General features: G+C 46.2%; 3 protein-coding genes across 5 annotated transcripts; 2 read left to right on the plus strand and 1 right to left on the minus strand.

Moving 5' to 3' along the window:
- Positions 1-93: 93 nt before the first annotated feature.
- Positions 94-5,712, plus strand: LOC136456226 (protein trichome birefringence-like 36). Its single transcript, XM_066456018.1, has 5 exons — positions 94-1,575; positions 1,699-1,879; positions 3,054-3,235; positions 3,311-3,466; positions 3,550-5,712. Exons 1-5 carry the CDS (start codon positions 980-982, stop codon positions 3,884-3,886), a joined length of 1,452 nt encoding a protein of 483 aa, XP_066312115.1. The 5' UTR covers positions 94-979; the 3' UTR covers positions 3,887-5,712.
- LOC136456227 (UBP1-associated protein 2C-like) lies at positions 3,319-9,065 on the minus strand. 3 transcript variants are annotated; one of them, XM_066456021.1, is made up of 2 exons: positions 7,627-9,065; positions 3,319-3,453 (listed from the first exon to the last, which is right to left on the minus strand). In XM_066456021.1, the coding sequence occupies exon 1, from the start codon at positions 8,969-8,971 to the stop codon at positions 7,628-7,630; it is 1,344 nt and encodes a 447-aa protein (XP_066312118.1). In that variant the 5' UTR covers positions 8,972-9,065; the 3' UTR covers positions 3,319-3,453; position 7,627. The 3 variants fall into 3 exon arrangements, with proteins under 3 accessions (XP_066312118.1, XP_066312116.1, XP_066312117.1); XM_066456019.1 differs by lacking the exon at positions 3,319-3,453 and adding an exon at positions 5,374-5,707; XM_066456020.1 differs by lacking the exon at positions 3,319-3,453 and adding an exon at positions 5,374-5,723.
- A 6,467-nt stretch (positions 9,066-15,532) lies between these two features.
- LOC136460764 (uncharacterized) lies at positions 15,533-21,732 on the plus strand. Its single transcript, XM_066460343.1, has 6 exons — positions 15,533-15,688; positions 16,152-16,236; positions 19,321-19,372; positions 20,708-20,800; positions 20,888-21,062; positions 21,712-21,732. Exons 1-6 carry the CDS (start codon positions 15,533-15,535, stop codon positions 21,730-21,732), a joined length of 582 nt encoding a protein of 193 aa, XP_066316440.1.
- Positions 21,733-24,130: the final 2,398 nt, after the last annotated feature.

Below are 24,130 nucleotides of genomic sequence, written 5' to 3' on the forward strand. Positions count from 1 at the left end.
CTCATTGCGCGCATCATCCTCTGCGAACCCAAACGCGGCATGATGCGCACTCGAGCGAAATCCCCCCACAAACAACGTTCTGGAGAGCTGCACGTTACCGATTCTTTACGCGACGGGATGGGACTCGCTCTCGCTCCAGTCTCCATGATCAATCCAGCACCAGCTAGCTTCTTCCAATGTCCCATAACCATCATCGCTTCCTCTCCAAGACGGCGCTCGGGACTCCGGGCAGCCGTGCCCCGTGCACGTGTACTCGTCATGGCGAACTGGAGCAAGCAAGGAACCCCACGTTGGCTGCACTGTCTGCCTGTCTGCGTGGCTAGTGTACGTAAATTGAAATGCCGCTGCGAAACGGAACGTGAGACGTACCCTATTGGCCTACTCCCGTGTGGCTGGTAAAACAAACTCTTGAGCCCATTCAGATCGGCCCTAAAGTACCCTTCTCAAACAACTAGCTAGATAGGCATATGCAGGCCACTTGATGTGTAGTGTACGTACGTAGGGGCAGTAGAATATTTGCGTCCCACGCCAAGCACTACCACCACCACTAGTGGATTAACAACAACGCTGTAACTGTAAACAACAGTCACTAATTAAGCAACCTACTATCATTCAGTCACGTGAGTACACAAGCTTATGTACATACACATACAGACGGTGCATACGCGCTTAGATAACAGCAGCAGCTAGCTAGCGGTGCACACGGTCCCAATTCCCAACCAAAACCCCAACCCCTCCTCACCAAAACCGGCCAGGGCGCCCAACCAAAACCATCCAGCGCGCCACAGCAGCTCCTCCACGCCTCGCTCGCCGCCGTCCCTACCTCTCCAGTCTCCTGGTCCCCGGGACCCGGCCAGCCCGCCCCGTCTCGCTATGTAATCACCCTGCCCACGACGCCAGGACTCCAGTCACTCTCCACTAGCTCCTCCACGCCTCGCTTTGGCCACCTAGAGCGCGCGCGCTATAGCTAGCTAACCAAATGGATCACTCCATCAAACCACCACCAGCTGCCGGCGCCGCCGCGCCCTCGTCCCGCAGATGGGTACTCGCCACCTCCATGTGCTCACTGGCGTGCATCTTCCTCCTCTCCGCCGGCATCCTCCTCGCCGCCGCCGGCTACCGGCGGCCGTTCCAGCCGCGCACGGCGGCGGCGTGGGACCGGTTCTCCAGGGTGCAGCAGAAGGCGGCCCCGGCGTCGCCGCCACCGCTGGCCCGTACTGGCTCGCACTCGCACCATGCTGCGCCGGTGCCTGCGCCAGACGCGATCTCACCATCAGCAGGTGGCGGCCCTGCTGATGCTTGGAGCCCTGAGGAGGAGGAGGAGGAGGAGGAGGCCGGACCGCCGCCTGCACCGGCCCCGGCGCCGTCTGAGGAAGCAGGGGAGGACGACGAGGACGCGCAGTGCGACTTGTTCGACGGGGAGTGGGTGGAGGAACCGGCGCGGTCGTACCCTCTGTACGACGCGGCGGAGTGCCCGTTCCTGAGCGACCAGGTGGCGTGCCGCCGGAACGGCCGCCCGGACTCCGGCTACGAGCGGTGGCGGTGGCAGCCCAAGCGATGCGGCGGCCGGACGAGGTCACCGTGACAAGCATTCATTTGTACTACTGTATATAGTGACTAGTGAGTGTATTCCAGTATCGATCCCTGACTCTGGCGTGCATGCCGCCATGCCGGTCGCCTTCTCGTCGTGTTCCACAGGCTGGGCGGCCCGGAGGCGCTGGAGCTGTGCCGGGACAAGCGGCTGGTGCTGGTGGGCGACTCACTGAACCGCAACATGTGGGAGTCGCTCGCCTGCATCCTCTACGCGGCGGTGCCGGACCGGTCGCGGACGCGCATCGTCGACGACGCTGGCTCCGAGTACAGGATCTTCCGCGCCATGGTAAGTGACTGCCTCCACGCGACTACCTACGCTGTCCGTACGCATGATATCGTGGCGAGCATTTGGGATTTTGGGTGCGGAGAATTTTACTGTTGACCAACCTCATAGTATCGTGGCGGGCATCGGGGCATGTGGGTGCAGTTGACCGAAATCGATGTACGCATGATATCGCGGCGGATTTTGGGTGCGGAGATTGGGATGGTTTATGTCGTTTAGTTACTGTTGAGCAACTTTTTTTTTTAAGTAGTACTCTGATCCTTCATTGATGTTACCGTATTTCAAAATACCTGATTGTTGTTATCATTTTATATCACATCCTTCCTTTGTTCCAAGACAATTATACATCTCAAATTTTATTGATTGAAAAAATACTTACTTATTGAAAAGTAGATTGGTAGAGCAATTCTCAATCAAATCATGATTCTAACAAAATACTCATTTTAATCATATATACTCTTATAAAGCTAAACCCCACTAGAGATTTCTCTCATACAAACTATTCATATCAACAATCCACTAGAACTTATAATTATAGCCAACTAACACATATAATTATAATAGTTATATGTTCATCCACTATAGCTGTCCACATCGATGTGTCAAACCATTCACCAAATTAATTTAAGATAGTTTCATTCATACAGGTATAAATATAAATAGTCTACGCAGCATGACATGATAACAAGGGGTATTCTCCAGTTTCAAAGTAGAGGGTGGCCGTTGAACGTGGTCATTGTTTCAATATGAACATGATAACATCAATTTTGTATAAGAATATATTAATATATTAATGCAGTAATTATGCAGAGAAATACACCGGACTGAAGGGAGTACACTCTTATATGCATGACATAGTGAAAGAGTGAAAATTTGTGTGCGTCGACCAGAACTACGAGAGCTGTGGCTTGCACGTGTAGGATCCTAAAATATGGCGTCACTATAGCTCGTACACGCATTGATTTTCGGGTGTTCCAAATGTTCTCGAGATAATTTCCGGATGTTTTTAAATTTCTTGTCTTCTTGAGCATGTCAGCAAATTAATTATCAATAATGATATGCTAGAACCCTAATGCTCTCTACTTCTCTATTTGATTGACTATAAGCTGATATCTAAAATGACAGTTAAAACCTTTTGTTCTTACACCACCCAAATTTCTAATTTCTAAAAAAACAGGATTATAATTGCTCCGTGGAGTTCTTCTGGAGCCCCTTCCTCGTAAAGCTCGAAACAAAAGACGACCGGACCAAGGCGCTCATGCTGGACCAGCTGCCGCCTATGTTGCAGCGGACGCTCGGTGCTGACGTCCTCATCTTCAACACCGGCCACTGGTGGACTCACACAGGCAAACTCAGGGCGTAAGTACACAAGCTCGCAGCACCGAACTTCATCAGGTCAAATTTCATTTGCTGTTCTTGTCCATCTGCATGCAGGTGGGACCATCTCGAGTGGGACGGCAAGATGGTGCAGATGGCAGGAGAGGAAGCCTTCGATGGAGCATTGAGGACCTGGGCTAGGTGGGTCGACTACAACATAGACCCTAGCAGAACCAGAGTATTCTTCCGAAGTGTCTCACCTGAACACAAGAGGTGCATATTTCGAACAACAATTGAAAAGACACATCCAACTACTTTATCAGTATATCACTTACTACATCCCTTCTATCATGCAGCGTAAATTGGTGCTACAACCAAACGGCTCCTATATCCAAGGGGAACGGAAACATCGCTCCATCGTTTCCAAAAAGTTTGATAAACATTATCGAGAAAAACATCAGGATGATGAAAACGCCTATTGTATATATGAACATCACTCGTCTCTCCGAGCTCCGAATTGATGCACACCCATCAATTTACACAATTACTCGGGAAGGAAAACCACTTAGCAAAGAGCAGCTGCAGCAACCACTGACATATAGTGACTGCAGCCACTGGTGCCTACCAGGGCTACCAGATACATGGAACGTGCTTCTGTTTAACTTCCTGATTAGACCTCTCCCAAGTATATAATTGCTTGGGTGAAAAACATTTTTCAATAGTTCAACCCTCATGTATATTTGCTAGAGTTAAAAACATTTTTGGGCAGTCGTTTATCAAGTTATTACAGAGTGAATGGCAAATCAATCAAAACAGAATCCGTACAAACAGAGAAACAAGATATAGACATTACCACAAAGAATCACAATATATAGACATTGCAACATAGGTAAATTTACATTGAACGACATATACCACTGGATCAAATACAGCACAATTCTTATCGCAGGGGAAAAAACACCTCAATGGCTCTTAAATCGACTAAACAATCAAATAAATAACCAACCAACCAATTATTATAAGAACAAAATATTCCATTCCAAATTGTAGGTTGCTCTAGCTTTTCTAAATTCATAGCTTTCTACTATGTATCTAGACATAATGTATATCTAGATGCTTAGTAAAATCTATATCTATATATCTAGAAAAACCAAAACGACTTACAACTTCATTCCAAATTGTAAGCCATTTCCGTTCCAAATTGCAAGATAGTTATTATACTCCCTCCGTTGCAAATTTTAAGCCCTTGTAGCTAGCTTTTCTAGATACATTACCTTGTATCTAGGCATAATCTATATCTAGGTGTGTAGCAAATGTATCTAGAAAAGAAAGAACAAATTACAATTTGGAATGGAGGAATACTATATCACAAAATATCACCAATGTCAACACCATTGACAAGGCAGCGAACAGAATCATACAACAACAACAACATAGCCTTTCAGTCCCAAGCAAGTTGGGGTAGGCTGCGATCAGAATCATAAACCCTCCCATAATACAATCCAGTCATTGTACCTTTTAAAGCAAAAAAAAAAACCTCCACAACACAACACAAACAAAAAATTTCATAGCAGGAAATGCCAAACCTAGCTTCAAACAAACAAAAGAAAATTTATTAAACTTGTAACAATAGAGCAGATCAGATTAGACAACAACAACAACATAGCCTTTCAGTCCCAAGCAAGTTGGGGTAGGCTATCCACAAATACAAAATAGTAACAAAAAGTTGTTGAACTAACAATGACAGATACATTCACTAAACAAGGTAAACATTAAATATTTTCAACCAACTTCAGGTTTCAATACGGGCTGGAATCTCCAGTTACCACCCAAAATCTAAGTCACATTTGACTTGAGAAAAGTACAAAATATTAGCAGTAACAAAGTGTAGTTCATGTTTCCAATCCGACAATAAAAATATTAATATTAACTGTAATGATTTGCAGTCTCAAGGAAGGGATATAACTATAGATTGGAACTTATTAACTTATTTTGAAATGGATCACAACTGTTTGTTTGCAAATAGACAATATATAAATTCTAAAAGAAAAAGTGCATTACAGTCACCAATCATACATATAAACTGCCCTCGGCTCACCAAAAGTATAGACAAATAGAAAGCTATATACGATTAAACGCATCATCAGACCATGAAAATAAAATAAAGGGATTTCATACGATAATACGACAATAATCAACGCAGCATACACTTCATGCAACGTTAATACGACAATAATCAACACAGCATACACTTAATGCAACGTCGCTTATCTATATAGAAAATTAAACTGCAAAGCAGTCATAAGAAAGTACATGTGAAGCATTATCACAGCTAAACATTATCACAACTAACTAGCTTCATGTATCCCTTAACAGCGAAAATTGAGAGTGCAAACTCATTCCACATTCCAGATCAGAAGTAGCCAGAATATGCAAGCATCCATGTAAGCAGACAACACTTCTGAATTCAGCACAACCATTTCAAAGGATATGCTCCCAAGAGTTGTCACACACCTGAGTCACACATTCACTAGAATTCAATCAATAATTCAGCTGCATATACATATATAAATACAAAATATATACAAAACAACATTGGAAAATAGATATATGATGTTTAATACATAAAGCATATAAACTATTAAACTTAGAGACTATATTCTTTTTCAGAGTATTGCAATATCAAGTATAACAGTTTTGATAACTGCACACTGATCTTGCAAACCTTTAAGTGCAAATATATTGCATAATTATTTAGTTCAGCACGAAGATTGCAGAATATTATTGTAGCACAATTAAATATATGTAGGCAGTAAAAATTGGGTCAAAGCATATTTCTGATGATATATAAAAAAAATATATCCAAAAAAGCTCAAAAGATCTCATGAAATGAAATATCACCATCAGTCAAAAACAAAGTACAATGTCAAGTGAATCAAGGTTAGATTTGTTTTTTAAAATACATTGGCCATGATATATATGCAATGTTAATAGAAGAAATAGACATAACTTTATAAAAGCTTATGAAGTCGTCATCCGTAACATTGCAGCAAAATGATCAAGCAGAAAATCTCTAGCATTCAAATACACATTTGAGGGCTGTAGGTGTATGCAACTAGTAATTTTATAGTATGAAACGAGCAAAGAAAATATTTGGGATCAATGCCTCAAGCACTATATGCAATATAAGATAGGGAAACAACTTGAGTTCCACAAAAGGGGTTCCTTTACAAAAATGTGCCAATGCTCATGCCCAAGTACCAAATAGGAGTAAAGGTACTTGTATCAATGACATGAATACTGGAAAACATGCACAGATAAATAACAGTTATTCTACACACCACTAATAACAGTGAAGACTCGATGATAATAAGAATGAGTAAAAAAAGATGCAAACAAAAAGGACCGACCAACTAGCGAAGAAGATCGAAATCATCTGTTGACAAAGCAATCAAAGTAAACCAAGGCTTCTAACAAAAAAACAATAAATATAGGTACACATTTTACCAGAAACCATATTTACTGCAACAATTCCCATATGCAACGTAAATCCTAAACAAGCCAACATACCAATCTCAAATCTCAGATGTCAACAAACATCTAGCATCAAGTGCAAACCAGCAAGGTGAGATACTAAGATCTAGTAAATAACCAAGACAGATACACATTATTGGTCATCATCATGATAAAACTTATCAGGAATACCGAATCTTGGTGATCCCAAGCATCAGGATAAGTAAGACAACAAATTAGAATCCAACAAGCACATACGCAAGAAACTAACAAGGGCAAAGGAATGAACACTTGTCACAAACAACCAAAGAAATTCCAATGTAAAAATGATGGACTGACCACCAAAGGATTATGCTATGCTCTGAGAGTACCTTCCACACTACAAAGGCAAGTCGTCCAAGGATAGACCCATACACCCAAAGGGAAGTTTCAGAACAGGAAAACACATTACGAAATAATGTCAACTAGAAATTAAGGTCTACTACGCTGACACATTCACAGTTATCATCCTTGAAGCTATGCCCACCAATCAACTTCATAAGTACCATAATTATCTCAAGTCTTTTACAAAGCACCATCAGAACTTCAGTCACCAAGAAAACCAATGAAATCAGGACAAATAAACAATATTCAGACAATCACTACTTGTTAGTGTGGCAATGGCCTTAAATCTCTTACAAATCATTGGAACTTAATCAATGAAAATATTTTGATTTCCCAGCCATTCAACAAAAGCAAAGAAAAACACTCTGCCAACATAATTTGCAAACACATTAGTCAAGTACTCAAGTTCATCCAAGAGAAGCTAAAGAAAATCATCTACCAATCAATGCATGTTTCACTACACATCAAGCAACATACTAGAACATTAACTAAGCTATATAAATAAAATTAAGAACATATGGAAGCGGCGTTTATACCTTAGAAATAAGGCGGCACGTTGGGATACATAGGAGGAGCCCTGGCACCTGGACCAGGAGGAGACATTCCACCTTGAGGATCCTGGCCCCGGAAACCAGAACCTGGAAGAGGATAGTTGCCTCCTTCTCCAAATGCGCCTGCAGGCAGCCCACCTGCTCCCTGTTGCATGCGGTACATGGAGCCTCCACCCATTCCAAGGCCACCATATGCCCCCATCCCAGCAGCACCAAACTGAGATGATCCCCCAAATGAGCCACCACCCAATCCCCCAGGCCCAAATGCACCAGCCCCAGCACCAGCCAACCCAGTGGGCACCTGGCCTCCCATCGACCCTAAACCACCTGCGCCTCCTCCACCCATGGAAGATGGCATGTTACCATAAGGGTTTGGACCCCCAAACCCGCCACCAACACCACCAAAACCAAACGAAGGCATACCGCTCCCAGGGCCACCATACTGTGCTCCCATTTGTGACCCAAGCCCAAGCCCTCCCTGAATGTCTTGCGGACCACCCGGCAGCATCTGCTGCTGCTGCTGGTTGCCAGGGCCAGATTGCTGTGATTGCCCCTGCTTCCCCTTCTTCCCCTCTATGGCAAGCTTGCATACAAGCTGGTGGCCGTCAATTACCTTGACCGTGTCCACTAGGGATGCCTGCGCACCCTCAGGTGTCTTGTAAACGAAAAGTGCAAAGCCCCGGAACTTGCCCGTCTGCTTGTCAAACCCCAGCGGCCCCTCCTCAATCTCGCCATAGGCGGCAAAGTGCGCAAGGAGACGCTCCGACGGCATGTCTGCAGGAACGTTCCCAACGAAGATCTTCCGGAGCGACACATCAGCCACAGGAGCACCGCCACTGCCGGCGGCCCCACCGGACGGCCCGCCTGCCGAGCCGGCGGCGGCGAGCTGCGTGACAGTCATGCGACCGTCGATCTTCTTGGATGGCTCCTTGAGTGCGAGGACGGCGGAATCAGCGTGGCGGAAGGTGACGAAACCGTAGCCCTTGGACCGCCCCGTGGCTTTGTCAGTGATGACGACGGCCTCCTCGAGGTCCCCATAGGAGGAGAAGATGGCGCGGAGCGAGTCGGATGTGGTCTCCCACCCGAGCCCCCGAACGAAGAGCTTGCGGAGGGCCGGGTCGCGGTCGGCGGCTGCGCGCACGGCGTCGAGCGCGTGCGCCGAGACGAGCGCGGCGGCGGCCGCGATGTCCGCGAGCTGGTCCCGGGATAGCGGCTCGAGGAGGCGGAGGACGTCGTCGCGGGTGAGGCCCAGCGTGGCAGCCCCACCGGCTGGAGAGGCGGTGACGGCGCCGTTCTCGTCGGGCTTGCGCTTCTTGGAAAAGGGATCCATGGGGGCGATAGTAGGGAAGGGGAGGGCTTGACAAAACCCTAGATTTGGCGATGTAGAGGCGGCCGGGGTTGGAACTTGGGGCGAGGAGGGAGGACGGGACGCAAGAGGGATCGGCGAGCTTTTATTGACCTTGCAGAAACAGGATTTCTTGATTGGGGAGGAATCTAAAAATAGACATGGGCCGGGCTCCGACCAGAATTTCACAAGCAAAAGCCTCTGGGCGTAAAATTTTCCTTTTGAAATGGGCCCAAACTCCTACCATCCCAACCTGAAGGTCCATACACCTTCAGAAATCAGAATTACAAAATCGTATAGAACTACAGCTCTTTCCGTAGAGAACATATACTGTTTCAATCAAGTAGAAAATATAGTTCAATAAAAGTATTTATCGCGTTAATCTTATACTTTGCAAATATATATAACTTTTAATCTATATTATTCCATACTATTAAAGCCAAGGATTGAATTTTTATCCATCAAAGCGCCATGCCACTCCTGACATGTGGGCCCCACTTGGATGCGTTCTTAGGGTCCAATCTAGCATTGTGCCCGGTAAGCTATATTGGATTCGGATTATATTTACCACACTTTAATTTGAATTCAAATATAGAAGGGCTAGCGTCCAAACGTTTGGACTGCGCCTCCTCCGTCACACGCGCTCGCAGGAAAACGTCGCGCGCCAACAGTTTGCTCGCCCACGCCCACACATACGCAGGACCACCCGAGCCCGCTCCTGTTTTCACACGCCCGCATGCACGTGGGGATCGATCCAAGTCGCCTGCCCTGCCTGTGGATGCACGTCGCGGAGGCGTCTGCAGGCCTCAGACGTCCGCACGGTGACCCACGACGACGTCCGCACGGTGATCCACGACGGCGCCCCAGCAGTAGCAGGAGGCTGCAGTAGGCCGCTGTCCGCCAACCACCGGTGCCATTGCAACATGTGCTCCCAAAATCTACTTTTGAAACATACAGATGAAAACACTTGGAACATACGTCTGAAACAGATGAAATACTTGAAACATGCCATAACAATATATGCAACATCCAGATATACTTTTACAACATCTAGATGAAATACTTGCAACATACGTATGAAACACCTGAAATACTTGAAAACATACGTTTGAAACATGCATGTTATGCAACATCCAGATGAAATACTTGAAACATACGTCTGAAACAACTAAAATACTTAAAACATATGCTTGCAACATGAAACATATGTTTGCTACATGCGTATATAGCCATTGAAACTTATGCAACACCCAGATAAAACACTTGAAAACATACAAATGGAACACTTTAAACACGGCATTGTCGACGAAGGAGAGGCCGGGGCTGGTCGATTCTAGCCATGAAGGTGGGAGTCGGCGGCGCGCGAGCACCACAAGCACCGTCCACGCTCTTGGGTGCCCTTGGCTCGACCGGGGACAACCTAAGGCGCCTCGGTACGTGCACACGGCGACACTAGGGTTGGGGAAGAGGTCAGGGAGGCACTGCACGAACTGAGGAAACAAGTGTGGTCGCCTTGGGTGGCGGAAGGAGGCAGCGTTGGTGGCATGGGGCTCTGCTGCTGCTAGCGGATGTGAGAGAGTGACCGAGAGATGGGATGGGCGAGAATGGGGAGAGCGGGATTGGGGCGCCACAGGGGATGCCCGCAGGGGCGCGCGGTGCGGGCGAGAGCAAGCGTACGACATGGTAGCGAGTGGGGAAATTTCTATGGTTTGGGAAGCCGCGTCCATCCGTCGTGACGGCTGCATCTAAACATTACCGATCCAAATACGGATACTGATATTTATATCTCGAATTTAGATTTGCATTTGGATATCTACTTAATTTTGAAGATAACAAGTAGATTTCCTTAAAACAACAATATTGGCGTAGATAACATATATATAATAAATATTTTAATAATCAAATATATAAAAATAATAAAAGTGTAGATAAGTATCTCAATGCACGTAAATAGGGACCCATAAATTAATTCAGGTATATAAAAAATCAAGTTAACTAAAGTTAAGCTTTATATGTATCATTATTTCAATATTACAATTATCATAAATATATTTTTAATAGTTTTAAATTATTATAAATACAAGTTTTAGAATTATCATAATTTAAACTTAACCTGTATGTTTAGACATATCAGCCATAGAAATAACTTTTAAATACTTTAAATGAGTTATATCAAAAGAATTATCATTTACATTGTAATTACTCATAAATCGTTACTCCATTTCAAATTATAAGCCGTTCTACTTTTTCTAGATTCATAACTTATATTTTATACTACGTATATAGAAAAGTTATGATAACTTATAATTTAGAATAGAGGGAGTATAAGTTTTAGATGGTGCTTTGTTCTTCACGGATAATAATAATTTTTAGTAGTTCATATTTTTTCCGGATATGGATCTTGAATGGGATAAAGAAGAATCACAAAAGATAAATTCCAATACATCCATTTGGCATTCATATAAAAGTCAACTAGGAATGTAGATATCCATATTGACAATAAAACTGATATGAATATAATTTTTTTCGATGTTTAAGACATTCGGATCCATTTCACGATCCACAGGGTTCACACCCTTCTTCCTGGCCTACGGAGCTGAGGCAGTGCTGTCCTCTGACCTCGACCATGGCGCCCCAAGAGTGAAGGCTTTCGACCGCGATCGAGCCGCGGAGGCTTAGCAAGACGCAGTCGACCTACTCGAAGAGGCCCGTGAGACGACCATCATCCGTTTCGCTTGCTACCAACAAACCCTGCGCAGGTACCACGAAAGGAAGATCAGGGGGAGGATACTCGAAGTCGATGATCTCGTACTCTGGAGGACCCAATCAACGAAGGAAAAACAAAAACTCTCTCCACCATGAGAAACGCCCTATACGGTGACTGAAGTAATTCGACCGGGCACCTACTGACTGGAGGACAACAACGGCAATGTTCTCACCAACACTTGGAACATTGAATAGCTACGTCGTTTTCCCCTAAATTTGATCTTACCGCTTTTAGTCAACACTTGCCCCTGTAAAGCACCCTAGCCCAAACACTTTTAGCCCGGGTCGCTTGGGGGCTCCATGAGGGTACAATACTGAATACTACCTCTCTTTTTTACTCTCACTTGGTAAACAACTTCGTCCCCGAACGGAAGCGCATTCCTTTTCCTTTGATTGCCCTATGTAACTTTGTTTTTACTCCTAACCGAACGCACCCCGCCACGACCTACGGTTACAAGCAGACGAGCCCCGCAGGCCATGCTCAGGTTCTTAAAAAAGCTACAGCCTACGGAACTAACAGGCAGGTGTGAAAAAAAGGACAAAAACAAAAGCTATGCTAGAATAAAAACAAGGAATGGATAATGATTCTATCACAAAAACAGTACTGATGTATTCATTGATACAAAAAACTATTCACATGGGGACTCACCCATGAACTCAACTATTATATTTTCTACTACTACTCCAAATACTACTGTGGCCGCTTGACGACATTGCCTGAACGCCAAAGGAGAAACCACAACACACGCTGCGGGACATAACCACCGCCGCTGGGGCCCCACTTGGTTCCGCTCCCTTGACTTCGGCGAGTGCAACGGGTACCTCAAGGGACCTGCCCGGTTTCGCTCCCTCGACTTCGGTGAGCGCAACGGGCACCTCAAGGGCGTCGCACCCATAGATGCTCAGTAGAAGAATATGGAGCTCCTGACCTTCTCATGTAGTCGAGGCAGCTCCTAGGCAAGGACACTGCTACCAAGGTATGGCCACCATGACTGGAAGAGATCTCATCAAACTTTATGAACTAGCCAACCTGAGCAGCTATAGGCGTGGAACCCTCCACCAGCACGATCCTAAGCAACTTCCCCTTCAACAAGGCTTGCCCGATAAAGATCCACCAGAGAAAATCCTCACACGGCTCCATCCCAAAAAAGGCCTCGCTGATGAATCCAGCACACCACCCCCTTCGGCGAAAGCCACTCCTTTTTAGGTAAAGATGGCCAGCACCGCCCTAGGCAGCCTCCAGCTTGACATCACGCTTTGGATTCACAAAAGGATCTGTAAGACCTCCCCCTCGCTTACCCTCTCTCACACTTAGGAACTGCCATGGCATATAGGCACTCTCAGTGAGGAGGAAAAAGGAGGAAAGACAACAGTTGGAGAACAAGCAAAGGACTATGACAGAGAGCCCTCTCCCTCCCCCTATTTAAGGAGAAAACACGACAAGCTGAAGAGGGGCAAAAGATTAGAGCAAAAAACTCTCTCTCTTCCCCCATTCAATGCGGATGGGAAACGATGGGACACACCCTGACCGATGGGATGCACGCTGAATGATGGAACGACGCTTGGTCAGATGGAACACCGTCTGGTGAGTCGAGACATGGCATGGGAATGGCCCACCACTATCGCATGACCGAGCATGAAAACCAAAGCATCACCACATGCAAGTGGCTCTCCACATCCCTAGGCGGGACTTGGAAAACCCCAAAATGGGATCTTCGTCGGGAGAGACCATCGAGCTTCCTAAAGTCGATCGAACGACTTAGAAAACATATCGAGAGACAGATATGGAGCGAAGGGATGCCCCATGCAGGCCATGCCAACTCCATCACTCGAGTCATTAAGGTAACACTACCAACCCCCGCTATTTCTTTATAAATCATTTCATACATCTATACACACATTCATTCCATACGCCCGTGCCCCCAGACAATTCGACCCCTAAACCGCCTGAGGGCTCAGGAACTAAGTCATCACACATGCAGCGAAATGCATCACAATGCTTTATGTTGCATCATGGAGCGGTAGTTGCCTCATTTGACGTGAGCAACGACCGACCAAGGTTCGAAGGCCAGCCCACGAAGGACTCATGGCTGCCCCATGTCAAATAGAGCTAGGGGAGAAAACATAGATGAGCCCCGTGCGGTGCTCGCCCCATCTGCCCCAAAGCAGACATGGTCATCTCAACCTTCTCGTTCGATCCTGAACCTTTTGCCAAGCCCATAGAATCTCCATTGAGGGGAGGCCATTAGGCCACCTGGGTTGGTCTTTGAAATGACCCATGCATCTATCAGGTTGCAGGTAAAGGAGTAGTGGAATATCACAATAGGGCTATGCCAACCCTATCATAAATGATGAACCCGAATTCCACTCGATCATACCTATTAGCGAACTCACAAAGCGCGTCACTCGAGCCCGAGCGATCGAGACAAGGGACAAAACTCAACCCCTCTAGTTGTGAGGAACCGAGGATGGGGTAACACACACAAACTCAAATCGACCCTACCAAAACCCAATGGGGCTCGGGGGCTCAAGACACCAAAACACCTGGGTTTGTGACCCCGAACTCGCCCCATCCGGCTATGCTTCGACTGCACACCAAACACCTAGGTTCGTGACCCTGAACTGACCCCATCTAGCTATGCTTTGACTGAACACCAAACACCTGGGTCTGTGACCCCAAACTCGCCCCATCCGGCTATGCTTTGACTGCACACCAAACGCCTAGGTCTACGACCCCGAACTCGCCCCATCAGGATCCACGAGCTCTGGCTCGCTCGATCCCTAAAACTAACTAAACTAACTACCTCGGCTGTGCGGGCTGCACTGAGGCCAGGATCCATGACTCTAACTTGCCCGATCCCATGGCACGCACCGACGCCAGGATCAGTGAGCTTTGTCTCGACTAATCCCTATACACTACCTGAGACAACTTCTTTGCCAAGTGTCCCAGACTTTGTCGAGTGCTTTTTATCAGGCATATGGTAAAGAGGCTGTTTGCCAAGTGCCAGAGAGAAAGTACTTGGCAAATAAATGGCACTCGGCAAAAAGGTGGTTTGCAAACATCGTACGTGACAACTTGCTCAAAACCTCCTCAATTTTTTATCACAGCCTCCACATATGATATCTTGACATCTTGACAAGTTTCATGATTTTTGGACTTCGTCTGCTTTTTATAGAATTTAAAAACAACTCAATCGCAAGTTTGTGGTCATGTTTCATGAATAAGATGTTCGAAATTAGTGGTCTGTTCCTGGATACGGCCTCACATTATACTAAATAACATGAATATTATTTTTCCATTCATTTTTTTCATTATTCAAATGACTAGCAGTTATAATTTGAATTATCCAAAAAAATTCAATTAAATGAAATAAATTAAAGAAATATAGAAAAAGTTCGAGAAATATGCCACATTAGAACATGGAGTACCAGGTATTGTCTGAGGACTGCAGAAAAAGTTTAGAGGTCAAAAGTGAAAAAATATGGTTTACCGAGTGTCAAAAATGATACTCGGCAAAGGAGCCTCTTTGCTGAGTGTAGGAGAAGACACTTGGCAAAGGTGTCTCTTTGCCAAGTGTCAGGACCTATGACACTCGGTAAAGATATTTTTTTTAAAAAAATAAAAAAACCCTCTTTGCCGAGTGCTTGGCCATGTGGCACTCAGCAAAGAATTAAAAAAAATAAAAAACTTTGCTGAGTGCTAGATCAGGGGCACTCAGCAAAGAGGGGATTTAACCTCCTAGTCCAGCCAGCCCACACAATGCACGCACGCACACACGTATGCCCGCCGCAGCCACCAGCGCTGCCTCCGCCACCTGCACCCGCGCCGCTGGAGGAGGAGGAGAAAGAGAGGAGGAGGAGAGGAACAGAGGAGGAAGAAGGAGGAAGAGAAGGAGGAGGAGGAAGGAGGAAGGAGGAAGGAGGAGGAAGAAGGAGGTGCCAGCCCCGCCGTTGCCTATGCCCACGCCCGCGTCACCACCGCCTCGCCCATGCCGGCGCCATCCCCAGTGCTTCCCCAGCCATCGCCTTGTTCACCGGTGCCCTAGCCCCTTCACCACCGCCGCCCTACGACGCCCACTAGGTATGCCCTTCCATCGTCGTCATCGTAGTATTACTAGTAGTTGCGGTAGTAGTAGTGGTAGAGTAGTAGTAGTGGTAGAGTAGTAGTGGTGGTAGTCGTAGGAGTGGTTGTGACATTGTTATATATATATGGTTGGATATAATCTTGTGCATGTCGGCCATCGTGCCATTCATATATATGTGCATGTCGGCCATCATGTCATTGGTTTTCTTATAGGTTTTGGAAACCTCACCATGCAGGGGAGGTGCTACCAAAATTTTGTATTAACAGTTTTATGTTTCTTTTTTTGTAGAGAAGAGCCCGTCGGAGCGGAGCTAGAGTACCTCGGCGACCCCGATCGTCTTCCTCGCTGCTGCGGGTCTGCCTGCACCATGTCGCCTCGACACTGCACCGACCAACTATGGCCCCACTAGCCTAACTCCACCGCCACCCTAGGTATAACCCCTCTTTCCGTATCATGGTCGTAGATCGCGTAACCCAGTTAGGCGTCTCCCGTTCAAAAGAGATACGGTTAGAAATATGCAGATATTTCCATATCTAAAACCATATCTATTTTGAATTGTCCATGTTTTTTTGGATAGCCCGCGGATGCGTAGGTGGCGTTAGTTTCCATGGTCTGCTCTGATCTGAGACAGAGTTTCGGTATCATCTCCCTGTTGTTCTCCGGATACACACTCTCCCTGGCAGGACGTGTATTTAGAGAACAGCGGGGAGGTGCTGCCGAAATTCTATCTTGGATAGGAGTAGAGCATAGAAACTAACCCCACATATGCATCCTCGCATGAGATTAGGACCTATCCTAACCTATTAGATAGTAGGAACGTCGTGTAGATGCAATTGATGTTTATATTACTCGCCGCTATATATGTTAGAGGATGGAGGACTGTGAGTGGATGTACACAGGCCGTGCAAGTTAGGGTTAGGTCACCAATGAATGGATCAACAAGACCGATGCTTTCTTGGAATGGGCATTTGGTGTGGCTGCTAAAGGAGCGAGTAAAATTTGCTGTCCCTGCAACAAATGTGCAAACAGGAAAAGATAAACAAAGAAGGTCATGGGGGAACATCTTTGGAAGAATGGATTTACGACAGACTATACTAGGTGGGTCTACCATGGTGAAGCCGATCGTATGAGAGAGGAGGTGGTGAGAGCACTCATCGAGGATTATGATGCTGATGCCGGGGTAGCAGACATGTTAAATGACTATCACGAGACACAGTTCGCTGAAGGACGTACGGAGGAGGAGCTAGAGGTAACCGCAAAGGCGTTCTATGACATGTTTACCATGGCATAGAAACCCCTTCATGGCCAGACAAAGGTTTCTCAACTGGATGCCATTAGACGCATAATGGCGTTAAAGTCCCAGTATAGCCTGAGTCGAGACACCTTCGATGGTATGTTGACAGTTATTGGCAGCCTACTTCCGGAGGGTCACCTTCTACCAAAGAGCATGCACAAGTCATAGAAACTCCTTTGTGCACTTAAGATGCCGTATGAGCAGATACATGCTTGCCTAAAGGGGTGCATCCTATTTAGGAAAGAATACATGGAAGCAAAGTACTGTCCAAAGTGTAAATTCTCTAGGTTCCTAGAGGTAGATTCTGGTGATGGCCAGAAGAGGCAGCTTGATATTCCCGTGAGAATTCTACAGCACCTTCCGTTCATACCGAGGATCCAACGGCTATATATGACCGAGGAATCCGCGAAATAGATGACATGGCACAAAAATGGCAAATGATACAATCCTGACAGGGTGGTACATGCATCCGATGGTGAAGCATGGACCCACTTTGATGGCATTCATCATGAGAAAGCTAAAGAGGCTCGTAATGTACGTGTTGCGCTGGCAATAGATGGGTTCAATCCTTATGGAATAATGGCTGCCCCATACACATGTTGGCCCGTGTTCGTTATCCCCCTTAATCTCCCCTCAGCGTATGTTTTCAATGACATAACATATTCTTATTATTGATAATTCCTAGACACTCGGGGAATAATATGGGTGTGTTCATGGAGCCTGTGATTGATGAATTGGTCCATGCTTGGGAGGAAGGGGTATGGACATACGACCGAGCTACAAAGAAAAACTTCAAAATGCATGTTTGGTACCACTACTCCCTGCATGACTTCCTAGCGTATGGGATATTCTACGCCTGGTGTGTTCACGAGAAGTTTCCATGTCCAATATGCAAGGAAGGTCTGAGGTTCATTTGGTTGTAGAAGGGTGGTAAGTATTCATTGTTTGATAAACATCGGCAATTCCTCCCTCTTAACCATGCATTCAGATGAGACATCAAGAACTTTATGAAAGGTGTCATAGTGATAGACCCTGCACCACCGATAATGACTGGTGCCATGGTTCGTGAATAGATAGATGGTCTCGTGGTCAATCTAGAAGGTGGTTTTGTGGGATATGGAGAGCAACATATGTGGACTTATAAGTCGGGCTTGACTCGGCTCCCCTATTTTGATGACCTTCTCCTTCCACACAACATTGATGTAATGCACAATGAAAAGAATGTCGCTGAGGCACTTTAGGAAATAATCATGGACATTCCTGATAAGTCAAAGGACAATGTTAAGGCTAGAGTGGATCTAGCAATGTTATGCGATAGACCAAACCAACATATGAAGCCTCCTAGTTGCAGCAAGACATGGAGAAGGCCTAAGGCTGATTTTGTCTTGAGCAAGCCCCAAAGGAGGGAAGTACTAGAATGGATGTAGATGTTAATGTTCCTTGATGGGTATGTAGCTAATCTGAGGAGGGGAGTGAACTTATCTACTATGCGAGTCTTAGGGATGAAGAGTCATGACTATCACATATGGATTGAGCGGCTTCTTCCGGTGATGGTTCGAGGCTATGTCCCTGAGCATGTCTGGCTAGTGCTGGTAGAGTTGAGCTATTGCTTTCGCCAGCTTTATACCAAGGAGTTATCTCAGACCGTGATTGCTGACTTGGAAAGAATGGCACCTATGTTGCTCTATAAGTTGGAGAAGATCTTTCCACCTGGCTTCTTCAATCCGATGTAGCATTTGATTTTGCACCTCTCGTATGAGGCACGAATGGGGGGGGGGGCGTGCAGGGCCATTGGTGCTATCCAATTGAGAGATGTCTAAAGGTTCTTCGAAAGAAATGTAGAAATAAATGCAAAATCGAGGCTTCCATTGCAGAGGCATACATTCTGGAGGAGGTGGCGAACTTCACAACAACATACTATGGTGATAACCTCCCTAGCGTGCATAATCTACCCTCTCATTACAATGCTGGCAAAAATGAATCGAACCTCAGCCTTTTCCGAGGGCAACTCGGAAGTGCAAGTGCATCAACCCTCAAGACCTTGAATCATGAAGAGTGGTGCCATATCATGCTATACATGTTGACCAACCTTGATGAAGTGGCACCGTACATGCAGTAAGTTCTCAACGAACTTGTTAAATACGTTGTCACTATTCTGCATCCAACCCCCTTATTTCTCGTTGTTATAGGGAATTTCTTCATGAATTCTGGCATCAATCAAGGGATCCTACCCCGCAGCAGGTAGATACCCTTCTTAGATAGGGTGCAGGAAATGGAATGCCCGATTTCATTTCTTAGTTCAAATGGAAGGTACCGTCCAATTTAGCTCGTACTTAGTTTGACATTCCAAGTTAATCGTACGTGCAAATAATATAACGATGTATCCTGCTTGAGCTTGTAGGGCCAGAGGGATGCGTCTATGCATGCCGAGTTGAGACAGGTTGTCGATGGCTTTGCCTATAGGGTTAGGTCATTTTCTGGTTATGACGTAAATGGATATCGCTTTCGCATAACAAGCTACGAGCAGAGTCGGTCCAATCGAAGAACCACAAGTTCTGGAGTTTTTACGCCCAGCGTTGATGAGGTTGAGTATTATGGAAGAATTGAAGAAATATACGAACTCAAGTTTCATGGTTCCAAACCTTTTAATCCCGTCATATTCAAATGCCATTGGTTTGATCCTGAAGTAACAAGACGGACATATTCTAATCTTGGGCTAGTCGAAATTAGACATAATTCCGTCTTACCAGGAGACGATGTCTATATTGTGGCCCAATAGGCCACGCAAGTTTATTATCTCCCATATGCATGTCAAACCATAAGGCATCTTAAGGATTGGGATATTGTGCATGAGGTATCGCCACACGGTAAAGTACCTGTCCCAAACGATGAAGATTACAACTTAGACCCAAACACATATGATGGAGAGTTCTTTCAAGAAGAGGGACTAGAAGGGAGGTTTGAGATAGACTTAACCAAAGCGATCGAAATGGAAGTAGACAATGAAACGGTTATTGAAGAGGACGCTAGAGATGAGGTGCAAAATATGAAGGACTTACAAATGCTTGAGCGATTACATTTAGACAATGATAATGACAATGACAGCATTGCTCATTCGGATAGTGTTGATTATTTTGACATGATTGATAGTGATGATGAGACTTATGATCTAGCTAATCCTGATCATGAAGATTATTTCTAATACATGTAATACTATGTTATTTTGTAATTACATATTTTGCATCTATTTCTAAGTACTTCTTGTTTATCTGTGCTTATTGGTTTACTCTTTTTAATTGCAGGTGATTGAACAAAGGTGGTGGGTGGTGGGATGAGGAAGCTAACGTCCTTGTACCGAAGGACAAGGACCGCTACACCGGGGGAGAGTAGGAGGAGTAGCTGTAGGAGGAAGTCGTCGCCTGCCGCCCCATCGTGTGAGGAGGAGGAGGAGCAGGTGCCCTAGGAGGACACCGAGGAGGCGTAGGAGGACACGTAGGAGGACGACAAGGAGGCATAGGAGGATGCGCAGGAGGACAACGAGGATGAGGCGACAACGGGGGGTTCCGCTTCCTTTAGTTCATCGAGCGTCTACTTGCGAGGTCCCGCGAGCCTCCCTCAGCGACCGATACCTCATGATAGGCGCCCGCTGATTCGACCCAAGGGGGAAAAGTAAGTAACTTTAGATGTTATCACTACTTTATATGATATGTTGAAAATCAAAATAGAATTAATATTTTTTCTTAATCACTTGGGCAGGAACTGGATGATTGTGGCGAGTGGAGGTGGTCACACACGCCAAGTCAATGGCATCCTCGGTCTTCTGTGCAAGGAGCACTTCCCTGGCCTGGATGAGTACGCCGGAGTGATGGGGCTAGCCTACTTGTTTGACCACTATGCCGCCGCCCCCAATGCTGCAGATCGGGCCCATAGGGTATTCAACAACAAGGCAAGCGGGTGAAGCAAGAGCTGTGGGTAAGTCTTCCTTGCACTACATTGCTCAATACATTCTTGAAATAATGAATGGATACATCATGTTTGTATATAGGATTTCTTTAGATGCCAGGACCAACATGAGGCTAGGGCGGATGCGGTGGCTACCAAATGCTGCCAAAAACTCATCGTGGACATGCATTATGAGGCACGTATCTAGGCCATCATAACTTACCATGGGACCGTCCTTGGAATGAAGGTCACCAAAAGGGACGCAAGATCCATGATGTTGACCCGAGACCAGTACCTACAGGTAAATATAGAATATTAATACTGATTCCTTTTGAGATTAAGTAGGCTTAATTTCATCTTCTGATATGTCATGTACTTGATGGCCTGTAGATTATTCCTTATTGGTGCGCCGTGCATCCCTAGTGCTGGGAATAGATGGTGGACAGGTGGTGCTCACGCGAGTGGGAGGAAACGCACAACTTGTGCCAGGAGCGGCATTTGATGATGCCAGGTGTAGCACACCATCAAGGCAGCCACAACCTTAGCAGATACGTAGAAACATGGGTACGCAAATTCATTTATTTATTCTAATGCTCAATTCTGTATGATTTCTAATCATCTTGCATTTTTTCTTGCAGTTGGCATCACATGGTGGCTAGCCTTGCTCCATATTCAAGGCATTTGCTATGGCCCACAAGGGCAAGGTGACATTCGACGTCGACTACAACCCGGAGGATAGGCCCGAGGCATACAGCAATGCGACCGTCCACAACTGCTTTAGTGAGCACACATCAATGGCAAGGGAGGTCCATGGGTCAGAGTACGATCCGAGCACCGAGGACCTTGATGGAGAAGTCGTCATGAGGGTGGGAGGAGGCAAGAAGCATGGGCAGTATGGGATTGGCGACGACGCAATCTACTCGGTCGCTACTCTCACTCTCTCCTAGATTTGAGCAAGCAGCACAAGCAGGAGCCATGCCATATGACCTCGGTAGGACACTTCACACCACCGAGTGGAGGCACTCGAGGTTATTCCTGGTTTATTCATCACTCATTGGTTTTTTCATACATTTCCTTTGCATTATTGTAACATTGGGGTGAATATATTATAGGCCCAGCTAGAACAAGAGAGGAGGATATGAGAGCAGATGCAGGCGAAGATGGAGAGGGTGGAGGCCGAGCGGGAGGCCGAGCAACGGAGGATGGTGGAGATTCTTTAGTACATGCAAAGTCTTGGCGCCGCTATGGGTGTAGCTCCGCCACCTTCGCTATTCACTCCTCCTCCACCTCCACCTCCTCACTATTCTACTCCTATGAGCATAAATATTTTAGTTTGTATGTTCATGCTTACGGTCAAACCTAGTGGAGTATGAAAGTTTTATTCATGTATGGTATATATTTATCTTGTCTCACACATGCAATCTCTTCTCCTTTGTGCAGAATCAATCGGTGGCATCGAATGATCCTCATGCTTCAGCAAATCCTTCACCAAATCAGTGATTATACTTGTGGTTGTTAATGATACTTCTATTTGCAATTATGGTTGATGATGATGGAGCACTTGGATTGCTTGTGAACTTATTTGTGATATATTGTGAGACATGTGACGTTTGTGATATATATGTGGTGTTGGTGATATATATGTGATGTTGATGATATATATATGATGTTGGTGATGTTTGTTATATATATGTTCTATTTGTTTGGATGGGATGTAAAAAACAAATAAAAAAGGTTGTTTTCAGTCACTTTGTCGAGTGCAATGGCCATGACACTCGGTAAAGTGACCATCTGGGAACTACCTGGGAATATGCTTTGCCGAGTGCAATGACCATTGCACTTGGTAAACATCACAGATTTGCCGAGTGCCACGGGCCAGGCACTAGGCAAAGGTCGCCTCTTTGCCGAGTGTCTTATCGGTGACACTCGGCAAAATGGCCAGCTTTGCTGAGTGTTTGAGTCAACGGTGCTCGGCAAAGCGAGTACCTTTGCCGAGTGCTTGACCTTAACACTTGGCAAAGCCACCATCACAGTGGCGCTCGCTATCATGGTCGCTTTTCTTTGTTGAGTGTCAGATTGGCACTCGACAAAGCCTTTGCCATGTGCCCAATAAAGTGCACTCGGCAAAGAGGTCTTTTCCGATAAACTATATATCGAGCGCCCTTTGCCGAGTGTATATCGGCCTTTGCCGAGTGCCTCATGCACTCGACAAAGAAGCCACCTCTGGTAGTGATACTAAGTGCCTCAGCTACATAGGTTGCACCAAGGCTAGGATCCATGACTCTGACTCGCTCGATCCCACAGCACGCACCGTCGCCAAGATCAGTGAGCTCCGTCTTGTCTGATCCCTATACTAAACTGCCTCGACTCCATAGGCTACATCGATGCCAGGATCCATGACTCTGACTCACCTGATCCCATAGTGCGCACCGATGCCAGGACCCGAGAGTTCCATCTCATCTGATCCCTAAAGACTAACTGCCTCGCTGGATCCCACGGCGCGCATTGACGCTAGGATCTGCAAGCTCTGTCTCACCCGATCCCTAAAAACTAACCGCCTTGGCTACGTAATGATGCCTTGGTTGACAACTCCATCTCGACTAAAACACACACACACGCCCACTAACAAACACCCCTAGACTATTCTGCCTGAATTGCCTGGGGGCTCGAGGGCTACACCTACGGGTGTGCTCGCACGCACCCGTTGACAGAACAAAAAACCTCCCCACTAGCAAAACCCCCTAGACGATTCTGCCCAAATCGCCCAGGGGCTTGGGGGGCTACACCCGTGGGTGCGCTCGCGCGCACCCGTCGTCAAGATAAAAATCCCCTAGATGATTCTGCCTGAATCACCCAGGGGCTCGGGAGCTCCTATAGGGTTCATAAACCCGAGGTCCCTCGCAGATTGGCTTCCCAACGAAAGCTCGGCCCAAGCAAACAATGCGCAACTCATAGGGCCAGCCCAAGTATCTAAATAATAGGCCAGAAGGGTGATCCAATCACCAACCAGAAGGTCTGGCCGAGGAGGAGCAATGCCTGTTTTCTGACTTTGGCCCA

The sequence above is a fragment of the Miscanthus floridulus genome, chromosome 6, assembly GCF_019320115.1.
Source record: "Miscanthus floridulus cultivar M001 chromosome 6, ASM1932011v1, whole genome shotgun sequence".
Taxonomy (NCBI): Eukaryota; Viridiplantae; Streptophyta; class Magnoliopsida; order Poales; family Poaceae; genus Miscanthus; species Miscanthus floridulus.